This window comes from Lissotriton helveticus, chromosome 6 (assembly GCF_964261635.1).
Source record: "Lissotriton helveticus chromosome 6, aLisHel1.1, whole genome shotgun sequence".
Lineage (NCBI taxonomy): Eukaryota > Metazoa > Chordata > Amphibia > Caudata > Salamandridae > Lissotriton > Lissotriton helveticus.
Window position 1 is genome coordinate 1,257,506,503 of NC_136067.1, and position 14,053 is coordinate 1,257,520,555.

A 14,053-nucleotide genomic window follows, 5' to 3' on the forward strand; every position below is an offset into this window, starting at 1 on the left:
AACTGACCTAAACCTCAACTTTGAACTCCAACTTGAGGCAATGACAGTCTGTTTTCTTGTAGCCCATGCTTTTTGTGGAAGGCCCTACTTCTCTTTTATACTGACCACAGACCGGAGGAGCCCTTGTTCTAAGTCTACTACTGCAACATGCCCTACTCTTGTATACCTATGGAACTCATTTAGAGGCTACAAAGATTTTGGAACTTTCCGACAGAACGTACCTTATCCTCTGTAAGAGGAACAAATTCAAAATGGCCCTGAAAACACTCCTCTGGCTTTTACATGAAATGATCATGATCCTACAGGAGGATGAAACTGGTAGTTTCCTGACAGTCCAATGGATGAGGCTCTAGAATGTCCGTAACCTCAACCTAAGCGCTGCAACCAAAGGCAGTAAGTTCCGAAAACCCAAGAAAACTGAACTTTGATTGCACAAGGGTATTTATTGACTCAGCTTAATGCCATAACCTTTTGAACTCTAAAAGACAGTCTAGCCCCCACTTCTGTTGTCGTCGCACTGATGTAACCAATAGGAAATGTAGTGCATTACAAACCTCCTTAATAAATGAACTGGTTCTTCTGGTCTCTAGCGAGGTAATCCTTGCCCTTTGAGACTGGCAGTCTTATTGACCAACCTAAATAATCATGATGCATATTAAGGGAAAGAATGAGACGAGACATTTTTACAGCTTATTCCCATTGGCAGTGCCTGGCCCAGGACTGAAGGAGAGTTCGAATATTCTAGGTAGAACAAAGCAGTGCTGCAGTTCTGCACTGAGGGGAAGGGGGTTAATGGGAATCAAGGCTTCTTGAGTTTAAAAACCTGCAGGGGTTGGTACATTGGTATACATGCGTGCATCTGGGGTTCATAGTACCAAGGAAGCTATGGAAACTACTGGTTAAACTTAAGTCCTAAATAATGCAGTCCATCAACTGATCTTCTCTACCTCTCTCGTTCCGGATAAGGAGACCTTAAGGTGAGTTATTGTTGGTTCTTAACAAAGAAGCCGTATAAAATTAATTCCTTGTCCAGTAGCGACTGAAAGACTTGAGCAGAGTCTGCTTTCTAATGTTTCGCGAATGCGTGGCTGCAATTCATTTCAGATGTAGGTCCTAGTAAGGCCAGTGACTCCAAGTCCGTTGTCGGTAACAGTTTGCATATTCCTCCGTTAATGCATATTAAAAACATAGGCCTAATACAGAGTGCTTAACAATGATTAAGACATTTCTCTAGAATTATTGCGTGTTAAAAACTTTAAACCAGTATAGGAAGAGAGAGAGATTGTAATGCTTAGTCACGGACCTTGCGCTGAGGGGCTGTAGGACTTAAAGCAGTACCAAAGGTGAATGGATTTGTTATCAGAATCCAAGGAAAAAAGCCATTGCTGAATAGGAGATAAGAATTAGCCACATTAGTGCCACTGCTTCAGTACAGTAAAAGGGGAGATTTGATATTATATGTGTATGTACTCTTAGTGTAAAAACTACCTAGGCATTTAGCAGGGGTTCAACAAAATAATATTAAAACTGCATGATTGTTATACTGATGCTTTTTGTGTTTTTTGCACTGAATGCAGATCTTCCAGCAGCTAGGTCCCTTACACACCATTTCCCCATACTCTGCCAAAAAAACTCCTTCCTTGACGAGTGAAGCAAGATTTGAAATAAATGTACCAATCAAATCATTAATTAATCTTACTTGGCACAGAGGTTAGTTTTCACTGTTGGTTACTTCCCTTCAGGTCTGGAAAAAAATGTGCTTACAATTAAGAACGTTGGTTTTCGTTGAACTCTCCGCTCTATGGCAGACACAGGAAATAGTTGCGTTTGGGAACCGTAGAAACCTTGTTTTAGGTTTCATTTTTTTGCCCATTTCCTTCAGAGTCCAATGCTAAAATGACGAGAAGCTTAGTAAGGAAAGGTTTTTTTTTTTGGTTTTTTTTTAACTAAGATTTTTTTTTTTGAGAAACCTGCCCATGCTGTGGTTAATTCTAATCAACTACGGTTATGACTGCTTCCTGCTGTGACCCTCAATCAGTGGAAGTGAAAGTGAAAGTGAAAAAGCTTTTATTGTTCGATTAATTAAAATCATTACAATATGCTAACATTCTAAAATAATTATCTAAAAACCAAATAGGTTAAAACTCCTGATTATTGCCACAGTCTAATTTGACCTAAAACATTAGTTACAGTATCATGTTCTAGTAATACTGTTTTAGTACAAAGAGCGTTCATTTTTAAGACAGAGGTTTGTTGCATTATGACTGCTTCCTGCTGTGACCCTCAATCATTGGCTCATTCAAATGCAGTTCAACAGGAAGTTCATGCTGGCCAGGTAAACCCTCAGCACCCATTTCTGCCTGCACCTGGGCCACTCACTTCCTTCCTTAAAACATTAAGTGCACCCCTCCAAGGCATAGTAAAACTTACTGTACGACGGACTATTTTGTGGGCCGATGGCCAAAATGTCATTGCACAATACAATCTGTCCCTTACTGATGTGTGTGTGTTTTGTAGTAGAACTTTAATCATATGTGTTACACTCTTCAATTTTACATTGTTCACATGCACATATACATTTTTGTGGTGGAAACTGCGTCTTGCTCTTTAATTCTTATTGTAATGAGGGGAGAGGAGTTGGCCTAACGGCTAGGGCGCTCGACTTCGGACCTGGAGGAACTGGGTTCTAGTCTCGGTAACGATGCCAAAACCTCCTGTGATTCTGGGCAAATCACTTAATCTCCCCGTGCCTAAAATGAAAGTAACTGGAAAACGTAAAAATGTAACTTAACTGGAAAAATATGTAAAGCGCTCTGATACCTGATTCGGTTTGGGTCTAGTTCGCGCTATATAAAACTCTGCAAAAAAAAAAAAAAAAACTATAAAGGTATTTCTTATGTAAATTATAAACAGAAGATGTAGAACAATCCCTCTAGATTATTCGTTCAAAAAGGGTCCGATTAGATATCTTTCATTGTTTGCTAGTCTGGCCCACTGAGGTAAATTACTGCATTGCGTAAGGTGGTGATCAGTCTATAGTTTCCGATTATTGCATCTAGTTTTTTAGGGAAGACCGCAAATGTCACTTTTAGATTAACTTTGGTACGTTTTTCTCAAAGATGCTGTTTCACACCTTTCATTGTTTGGTAAGTCAATTGCATTCTTGTAGACTTCCAATTTTTCTAAATTTGTTCATGCTTTAATGGATTGACTGGTTTAAAGACACCGTCACGAGGACAGCAAGATACTTATGTCTTGACTCTAATTTAGAAGCACAGGTATATAGGAGAGGGGCGCTAACGCCAAGGAAGGCAGCGAGGAGGACACGGACCGAAGTACACAGAGAATGGAAGCTTCGTCTTTTTAATCTGAGTTCACTCTTCAAGAAACGTCCCAATCGGTAGAAGTGCACACTCCATATAGACACAGCACTTCGAGGATGAGCGGTGGAAGGAGTACACTTCAAATACTAAGTTCCAATACTTAAACTATTGCTTGCCCACATGAGGAGGAAGAAACTAGCCCTGTCTGTTTTATAACATACTCTGGTAGATTTAGAAAGAAGCTGAAGGCTTTGGGAGAAGATGTGGTGTAATGGCCCAAGCTGCAATTTTGGAACTGGGTTTGAGTCTGTCGCCTCAACATCCTGTGTTTTTGGACAAATTACTTATTCTCCACGTGCCTACAAAAAAAATGTGTCCTTGTGTAATTTAATTGGTGCTCATGTAAAGTACTCCAGTACCTTTGGGTTGAATTTGCGCGATATAAAAAATGTCAATACAATTTAAAAAATGTTGCCCGCCCACACAGCAACACCGTACATTACTGGAAGGCTTGCCAGTACGTGCATAGCTATGTTTAATGGGGTTGTCGTGGAAACTTGTTTTCATTCTTGCTGACATTAAATATTCAAAATGAATGTCAAAACTACAGGTTAAGCTTGCCCAAATGCAACTCCTCACCAATCTATTTTCAGACACTGTGACACCCCTACTCCATGGAGAGCAATCTGCGTTCCACCCATAAACCCTCTCACTTTGAAGTCGATCTCGGTCTTTGGATGCACAGTAAATGTGATGAGGCAGATTAAAAGGCAAGAAAATGCCAGTTAACAAAGCCAATGGCAGACAACGGGCAGAATGCATACCCAGGTCTGCTTCATAAACTCCCTAAGATGTCTTTCACATAGCGCATCTGTGTGTTATCTGGTAGTCCGCGACCTAAAAAGGAGCCTTGTGTCTTAAAACGTCGAACACAGAACAAAGACAAAAAGTTGACTTTTTAAATTCACGTATTTGGCATTACTATATTAGTGACATTAAGTATTTTGCAGTATGAATTGTTTTAATTTTTGCTCAGTGGAAACACATGCAGTTACAGGCTATGTGTTTAATTTGAAGAATGTTTGAGTGGAGATTAAGTAGAGCGCTGTATTTACACCTATTCTTGATTCTTTGCTTTGGCACTATACTTCTACTTGATGGGGGACACTCTTACGCTACTCTCTTAATACTGACCAATATATGTTACACTTTGGTTTACTGATTCACTCTCCCGATGCCCCCACTCAGTGTTCTCTATACACTAAGACATTGGTATAAGCCATCCACACACCCAAGGTGTACCTGAACACCTCTTTAGTGGGATCAATGATTGGTGCCGTCTTATATTACCTGCTTACCTGTTTGTATATTGATATGTGTTATGTATGTTATTATTATCCTATCATGTCAGTGACTATTATATTGCTTCCATTATCTCTGTTCATTCCTACTGCCCCTACCCTGTCTTTGTGAAGCGCTCTGATATCTGTAAGGATCTTGTTCGCGCTATATAAAACTTTGAATAAATAAATAAATATACGGAGCTCAGTTCAATATTCCATTTTAAAATCCGAAATCTATGTAGTAGAGGAAATCTAGTGTAATTGATAGTTACATTTTTATAAAAGGTGTTTGTCTGCCCAAGCACACACATCTCTGTATTACTTTATCAAATGTTTGGGATAAGATTTCTTTTAATTATTAAAGCAGAAAGTAATTTTCAGATTCAGAAGTCATGCTTTTAAATTGCATATTTTAATGGTTTTTTTCTTTGCTGTAAATGTAAATTAGCTCTCCCTCAAACCATATTTTGAAATGCCCTTGAATAAACGTACGTACAATAACTTTATCTAGTGAGTAGTTAGTTTTCAAGTTGCAAATGTCTAAATTTTCCTCCTCCTTTCTTCCCTTATACACTACCGCCTGCAGCACGTTATTTGCAAGATAGAACTTTCTCCTTTCTAAACTATTGGTGTTTTGGCTTGGTGTGCAGTGTGTAGCTAGGATGGATTCCGTTTTGTAAGTACCCAGATGAGCTCTTGGGGCTTTTAAAAAAAAAAATTAAGCAGGCCATTGTTTTAATATCAACAATGTTGTTGCCCTTAGCTCCTCTTTCTTGGAATGTTAGTGCTCTCCCCAAGATAACCGTAGGCTGATGTCTACTCCATGTGGAACATGTTGTATGGCATCTATTTGCGTTTCTACAGAGACAGAAGTCTTCTTTTAATAACTTAGTTGTTGTGTGTTTTTGCAGCCGGAATATGTCCTAAATATTGGTAATATAACTAGTAAGGGGTTGATTGCTGTGGCAGGTAGACAGTCCTCTGCAGCCCTGTGTTTTTCAGTGCTTCGATGCTGTAGAAGTTGTGCATTTAGAGTAGAAACATTAACAAATCACATTGTATGATTTAGATTTGTTTAGCCTGCTAAACATGATATTCACAAGTCAAACGTTTTTGTTTGTTAATGCAGAACCAGATCCAGTACCTCAAGCAAGTTCAGCAGCCGAGCGTTGCCCAGCTGAGAACAACAATGGTGGACCCAGCCATCAACTTGTTTTTCCTAAAAATGAAAGGTGAACTGGAACAGACTAAAGACAAACTGGAACAAGCACAAAATGAACTGAGTGCCTGGAAATTTACGCCTGATAGGTAAACAAACAAATACTCCCCAGTCAAGACAACCCTGACAGTCCCACAACAAGAATGATTTGGTGGGACAGACAAGTACTCTTTCCACTCCAAGACTCAGACTTTTTTGAGCCAAAGCCACATTAACTGTCCAGCTTGTAATGCTTAATGTTATCAGATGACCTTGTGTTTCAGCTTTTTTTTCCTCCCCATTGCTTCAGAGGCCTGACTGCGTCGGAATTCTCCGAAGAAGTGGCCGCATCCAATAACAAAATTGTTTCATTGCTAGAACTTGGTCACACTTGCACAATGGTTCGGTTTGAAGACATTACAGGGAGGAACTGAAGTCTGTGGTACTTTGTGTCTACAGACAGTTTGGAAAGCAACGTAGTGTTTGAAATCCTGATTGAACATGTAAAATTCCAGTAAAAATCTAAGGAATGTTCTTCGCTCCTAACCTGAAACTAATGACTTACAGACTGTAAGTCAGTTTTGCCAGTATGACTGTGGACTTCCTGCGTGTTCACTGAACTGAGTCAAATACTAATACCTGGGGAATTATGCCTTAAATACTGTTTGCTAATACATTTTTGCATTACCACACAAAGTGCCATAACTACAAGTTGCACTACCAACATTGTGCATTTATGCTTCACCAAGTGGTCTTGGGTTCTGTAGTATGCAACTGAGCCCTGATTTGGAAAAGTCTAAACAATGCATTGTTCTTTGTAAAATTGGATATTCAGATATGCAAGAACTTAAAAAGAAAACCTTATTTATGTGCAATATGGGTGTCTGGAATTAACCAGATCGCTTAATTTGAAGCAGTTTCACTGCTTGATTTTTTTTATAACCAAACTACATGTATTTAGTACAACCTGTTTTCCTGTAGTACAGGATTTACGTTAGCTGCACTGATCGTAAATGGCCAAGCAAATGTAGCAACATTTATGGTAGGTTTTGGTCAATTTTTTTTGTTCTGTTGTATGACTGTTTTGCACTGCTTCTTAAAATATATTTAAGTTTGATGGCTACACCTTTGAGGACCTTTTTATATTCTACTGTGAAATCCTTTTGGCAGCTGGATTGACTAGAAATTGTTTGGAGAATTTCAACAACCGCTTCTGACAGTAGTTTTGTTTTTCCCGAGAGGATCCAAGACCTTTTTCAGTGTAGGTTGCACACATCAGAACTGGTACTATAGATATTTTGGACCCAGTGTCAGTTGACCTGAGATAATTTCTGGCTTTATTTAATGTATGAAGCCAAGATAAGGCTGTAGATAAATAATTATATATAAATATTCAGGTTAATATTAAAGCTTCTTATCTCCTGGTTCTGCAAACCCGCACTAAACGTTTGTCCTAAAGCCAGACTTAATTTTTTATTGAGACCTATATGTCTATTTTTAATGAACTGGGGGAATTTGCTTATGTAGGCTTTAAAAATATTGTGGCTGGCAGTTCTGGATTCTTGTGGTCTTGCACTTTGCATAGAAAAATGTAAATCAAGATGTTACTTTTTTTAAAGGATAATACGACCATTGAAATGACAAGGTTTTCTTGTTGGTTTCAGAATTAGGGCTTCTGCATGTTCAGGCTCGGGTGGGTACACAGAGTGAATTGGTTAACTGAAAGCAAATGTTTGTTTGCCTTTAAATGCTAGATTTTAGGTAGGGTGTACTTATGGGATTCATGAAAAGGATAGAGAAAAGCATTTGTTAAGTGCACGCCAGGCTAGTTCCTTTGGTGGATAACATCCCTAATTTTACCTAGAACACTTAAACAATATTGTTGCTTTATATTTAGAGGAAAGAAAACAAGGCTTCCAGATGCACTTCCATCAGTTTCAGTCCTATGCAAACTGTAGGTCATACCACAGATAGAAAATAGATTTGTTATTGGGCTGTCATGCCTATTATAACATTTTGGTTAATAGAGCTTTAAAAAGCGACATCCAACCTGCAAATTGAACTTGTCAGTCTTCTGTGTCATATGCCACAATAGAGGAGCCAGATCTAAAAACACCCTTATGTGCAATTCTGATACTGAGATGAGAGATTAGCTAAATCCAGGGGTTGTATGCCTCAAATCTTTTTGACATAAAACTAAGGAAAGGTGACCATGTTTGCAGTATATTTTCAGCACGCCATCCTTTCTCAGTGTCGGGATTTCAGTTGCAATTAAAGTAGTATTGAATCTATTATAACCGCCTCTCTGGGCTACAACAACATTCGGAACATATTTAAAAAAACACATACTACTTTTGGTGTTATTGTACTAAGCTTAGCACGTGTTTGTGCTGTTGCTGGAGCTCAGTGGTGCCGAAATTATAATTATTACTTAAAGTAGCAGAATCTGTTGCTAAATGGGTTGACGTTAGCACAAAATATTTAAAATGTGACGTCTAACCAAACAGAATAGTTTACTACTTCCAGGAAAACAAAAAGGAAATGTAAACACTCGTTTGATTTTTCTCCTAACTGTAAAGGGAAGACAACATTTTTGAATCTTCAAATTAAATGTTTTAAAATATTTAAAACTGCATACTCAGTGAATGATAGAAAAAATAACTCAAATCTGAACCAAAGCTTGTGAGTATTCTCTACGTTTTTAAAAACGGAAATGCCTGCTCTTATGCTTTTCCCTGTCAGTCAGAACCCAAAAGCACTGCTCTTGGGCTACAACTTGTCTGACCAATTTTTAAGGTTCTGTTTTTTTCCCCTTGAGCCAACCAATAGTATATTTCTTGTTTCAAAGTCCTATCTAAAGACTGTCTCAACTAGCAGCCTTCAATGAGATTTGTGCACTGCATTTTTCTGTTATCTAGTGTTTGCAGCATATCCAAAGTGTTTGTCAGCGAATATAGACTGCTGTTTCCACAACGATTTTAAGAAATCTTTGGTAACCTAACTTTGCTATATGTAGAGGTACTAACGCCGCTAATAGTTCAAGTGAAAATAAAACTATGCAAGTGCAGGCATCTACTTGAAATTTGTACGGCCTATTGCCAAATGCACGTCATAGGTTTAATACATTAATCATTCCAGTCTTTTAAAAGTTTATCAGTCAATCTTGGAATGGGTTTCCAGAGGACTCGTAAAACCTGTAATGCAATTTATGATTTACCATGTGGCCCAAAAGCAAATTTCACCTTTTAGTATTCTTAGGAAAAAAGTTTTCAAACCAGCCCCAATAATACCAAGGCCACATCGGTTCTGCCGAGCTCTCAAAAAGCTAATCTCCCGTACTTTGCATAGCCTAGACCCATCTCTATCCATTATCTCTTTGATCACCAGGGTTTGAAGGAAAGATCCATTTTATAAAATCCATTGACCCTGTTGAGATTGTAACAGATTTTCTGTTTCTTATGTTTGATAGTGGATTGAGTCTCTTCCACTCTCCCATGAATTAAAAGGTCTTCTTAAAGAAACCATCATTCATGATAGTAACATTAATAACTGCGACATTGTGTTTGTTTTAGCCGGTCATCTTTAAAAATGTGCCTAGGATTAAAGACCTGTTCTCCTTGGCTCTGCCGTAATGTATTTTTGCAGCTGCACAGGCCGCACTTTTGTAATGCCTGCTCAATTTTGAAGTGTTCCCTTGAAGCATTGTGTAGAAAGGTCAGTCATAAGAATGCAATAACTGACGTGCCTAATTTATTCCAAAATAGTGTCCAGAATGCATGCACAATATTTTGAAGCATTAATTCAAAATAATTGACATGTGGACTGTTTCATGCCTTAATTATTTTACATGACTCCACAAAGCCTTAACAGACCTGAAACATTAAAATTGATAGGATTTTTAATGTATTCTAACACTTGATAAGCACTTATAACTGAACATAAAAATGTTCGAAGAACATTGAGCAGTTCATTGTTCCCAATTTGAAATCCATTAGTGCAGACTACTGCAGACCGTTACCCTGAAATTGTACGTTTTTAACTTGGAGATACAGATGGCTTAAATACTCAGATTTTTGCGTTATCCACAAAAATCTATCTCTACCCACGTTTTACATTGTTGGTATTCCTGAGATTGATATTCTAGACACACAGCATTATCGTAATATTTGGTTACATTTGTTGGGTTTTTTGGGGGTTGGTTGTCCACCAGCACTACTTAAGCAGATGTCTTTTAATGTTATCTTTACGGTGTGTGCTGAAGTTCTAAACAGTTGTTGGGAAGGTACACATTTTTAGCAACCTGAAAATAACCATATGCACCATCAGCTGCAACTGATTTACTTCTCTCAACTCTACCTACTGAATTATCTTTACATATTAATTACATTAGTACACTATAGATGGGGGGTAGTGGGCTATTTCAATTTCATATTTTATATTTGTTGTAACACACTTGATTCTCTGTAGTTTTCAGTTGTTGCCCTCGTCATTTACCTGGCAGGCCATTTTCAGTTCAATCTTTATTTCAAGTTGACAGTTTTTGCAAGAAATAGTTCTTACCTTCTCTACTCGTTCTGAACCGTTTTAAGTAATACTTCTGAGGACCCATCCTTTTCAACCATCCATTCTGGATTGTTGTGGAATCTCGTTGTTCGAAAGACTTTTACTTCACTTTAATCCTTTTAGCTCAATCTTTAGTACATCTGCATATATGTTTTTTCCCCCAGTAAAGTACACTTTTGTGTCCACATAAATGCTCTTGTACGATAATTGCTCAACTCCCCCAAAACTATATAATTTCGCCCCACCCCGCTAATTTTCACACTATTTGATAAATCTGCAATGTATTTTGGCAGAGCTTGATGAACTTAGTTTATCATGTTTACTGCAGAATGGGAAGTGGGGTGATCTGAAATATAGTTTTCAAATTTAACTCTAGCTCTACAGTTTAGAGATGAGGACTCCAGAATCAGACACCATACTCATTCTCTTTTATCTCACCACTTCTTTCTACTCTTTTAAATGGACGACTGTGCACTTAGTTGCCCTGTATTTCAACGTCTGCTTCTCTGACCACTTTGATTTTTCTTAAGCCCATCCTCTGCTTTTCGTGTATGTGAGGTGTTACAAGTGCATATATAGCCTCTGCAAAGAAGCTTGGCTTTTTTAAGTTGGCGGTAGGAAGTGCACTACATCGTACAAAGCCAATTTTCACTTCTAGCCTCGTCCCCATGATTTCCAGGATAGGGAAATTGCCAGTTTGAATCCAAGTTCTGTAAGCCAAATTAGTAATAGTCATCTGACTTTCACCTTGGAGTCTGTTGCCACATCATGTCTAAAAGTCCCAGAAACCTAGTCAAGTAAATGGTGAGTTCAGGGCATGACTTCCAGGAAAACTTGTTTCAGCAGGATCATCCACTACACTTTTTTTAATGTGGGCCAAAGGTGTAAAAATGCTCAGCAGCAGTTTCCCCAAATCTCCTAAAAATATCACGTCGTCCCAAAAAGTGAGCAGTTTTGTTTGTTGCATGATCTGGTGGAAGAAGCAAATCATTGTCACTAATGTAGTCGGGTGGGCCTGTTAAAGCATTATAAAAATCATAGGAAAGTTATTAGATTTCCTTCTTTTTTTTTTTTTTTTTTTTTTTTGCCCTACTTGCAGAGGCATTGGCATCTTTTTTGTAGTAGGATTTATTTTTCAGTAGTGAACTAAGATTCTAAAGTTGTCTTTGGAATTTCATTCACTAACTGTTGCAGTTCAGGGAGCATAGGGGCTGGGTTGTTACTTGTCAGTCCAGTCATTTTATTTAAAACATGCGATTTGGGTTGCTGAGCCGTAGCTAGTCTTGCCGTTCTTCCAAGAAATAGTACTTTTAAGAGCAAGCATTACAGGCAAGTAAATCATTTTTGATGTTTCTTGCACTAAAAACTCCAATTTGGTTGAATTGAAACATCTTTGTCTATAAAACAATGTATTTCCAATACATATTACTTCAGGTTTAGGCAGCAGTTGCATTTTTTTGGGTGACAACCTATCTGCCTTGATCCTTTTTGTCAGTGTTGACCTTAGTTACAATGGCACTTGATTGATGAGAACAAATATTGGTGTGATAAATTTTCATAATATCCAACATTGTTCAAACAGCTATATGGGCAGCCTCCAGTAATGTAAGTGCATGCCTTAGCACAGTAAAAAATGCTTATTCTGTAATAGATTTTATGATGCGGTGTTGGTACGAATTTTTTTTACATTTGTCACAGTATTTTGCTCTACCGCATACGTCAAGCAGAAGAGTGGTTATGTATTCTTCAGGTAAGCAATTTGAAGAATTGGTATTTGAAGTATGAGATTAACCACCTATTTTGGATGTGAAATATGTATGTTCTTTTGAGCTAAATGTCTTTTAGTAAACGTCTTTTAAATGTAATGCAGGATAATTTACACTTTCTCTATCCTGAGCTCTACTGTTGTAGGATAGTTTACTCTGTTTCTCTATCATGGGATCTTCATTAATACTAATTAGTGAGTTTCTTGTGTACAGGCAATATATTGTGCTCTGTATTGTTTAGCTCCAGTTCGTATTAACGCCCATTAATAGCGAAGTGTATGGGCTGACTTGCTTTTTTTTTCTTTAGCTTTTGAATGTGTACGAAGCAAAGCCAGGTAGCCAAGTGTCTTTAAGAAAGAAAACTGGGCACTGTCACAGCCGTATTGAGAGTGTAGACTAAGTGTTCTGCTCTGAGCAAGGATAACTGAACATATTTTACTTTTTGGGCTTTCTAACTCAAACTTTGTAAATAGACTCTTTACTTAACATTTTTGATTTGAAAGCACTCTCAGGAGAAACCTGTCCTTACTGGTAGTATTAAACCGACTTGCCCCACAATGGAGGGCCTCTCTACCCCTGCCTTCCCTCATCTCTCACTCCTGATATTGTACTAGGCCATTGAACCATTGCAGTCCCAGCCTGGGAACCTTTTGCTCGTATAAGAATAGTAGCATGGAGTAGTTGCTGTACCCTAATATGCAGATAGCCTCTTAAAGAAACCAACCTACGTAAGGGAGTCGTCATTAATGGTTATGGTTTTGCAAAATATATTTTATTAGAATTTAATTTCCTCACCCCATGAAGCTTCTTGCAACACCACTTTCCTTCACTAAACTGCTTTGCAACACCGTATTGGGTATTTATCTTCAAAGTGTTTCTATAAGAAGCATTTGACCGTGCAGTATACCTGACTCAATTACAAAGAGGTGCAGAATGTTTTTCAATCCCTCATTTAATCGCTTTAAACTAACGTCTGACGGTGAAAATTCCCTGATGCAACTATATATCTGTTTTAATTGCACAAATATAATTTTGTATCCCAGCATCTTTAGTGATGGTCATGAACTTAAAATATCCCTACCTGCGTGCGGGACCCCTGAACACAGAAGGAGCTATAGATATAGATATAGATATAGATATATCTATAGATATAGATATATCTATATCTATATATCTTCTTTTTTTGGGTGACGTTGGAGGCAACTGTGTCTTAGACTAAAACCATTAGTATATACCTCTGCTGGCGTTGCATAGAAAACACTAAAGGGAAAGGTGCATCTTGGATTTAAAGTGCACCAGCTGCACTCAAGTACACTGTTCAAGAGAGTCAGCAACTTCCATTACCCATCATGCACTGTACGGGTATTTTGCCCTAAAGGCTCCGGTATGGGTTTTTTCCAGGTCTTACTGGCTGGATCTTGGAGCACTTCAGTGGTTCCTAATATTTTTTTTAGAGGAATTTACTTCTAACTTGATCCTTTTACACGTCATTAGACATTTTTTTGAAGAGCATAAGAAATCTTGTTTTTCCATCATAGAGGGTTTGTTTTGACATATAGTGAAAGCATAGTTAAGACCAGTGTGAGAGAAAAAAAAGGCTTCTTCAGCTCCGTATCATTTGTGAGTTTTGCCCTCCAACTTCTCACGATGTAAAAGACTGTTCTCATTGTCAGAAAACATGGAAAATAACTTTGAAGTACAGGGACGCCATGGTCGCAGTGGATGGGATTGGAGGGCCACGACATGCCCATAATTTATTAATAAGGAAAATAGTTCCCCTAATTTCTGTGAAAAGATAACCGTTCAGGGGATGTTAATTCCGAGTGCTGAAATGCTTCAGCTGCAGTGTAAGGCAGGGAG

At 38.1% G+C, this 14,053-nt stretch overlaps 1 protein-coding gene across 1 annotated transcript in view; it reads left to right on the plus strand.

Moving 5' to 3' along the window:
• WTAP (WT1 associated protein) overlaps positions 1-14,053 on the plus strand; it is a 213,318-nt gene that overhangs the window by 57,435 nt on the left and 141,830 nt on the right. The window contains exon 6 of the mRNA XM_078648975.1: positions 5,796-5,974. Within this exon, the coding sequence (XP_078505101.1) occupies positions 5,796-5,974 (179 nt within the window). The remainder of the gene's footprint in view (positions 1-5,795; positions 5,975-14,053) is intronic.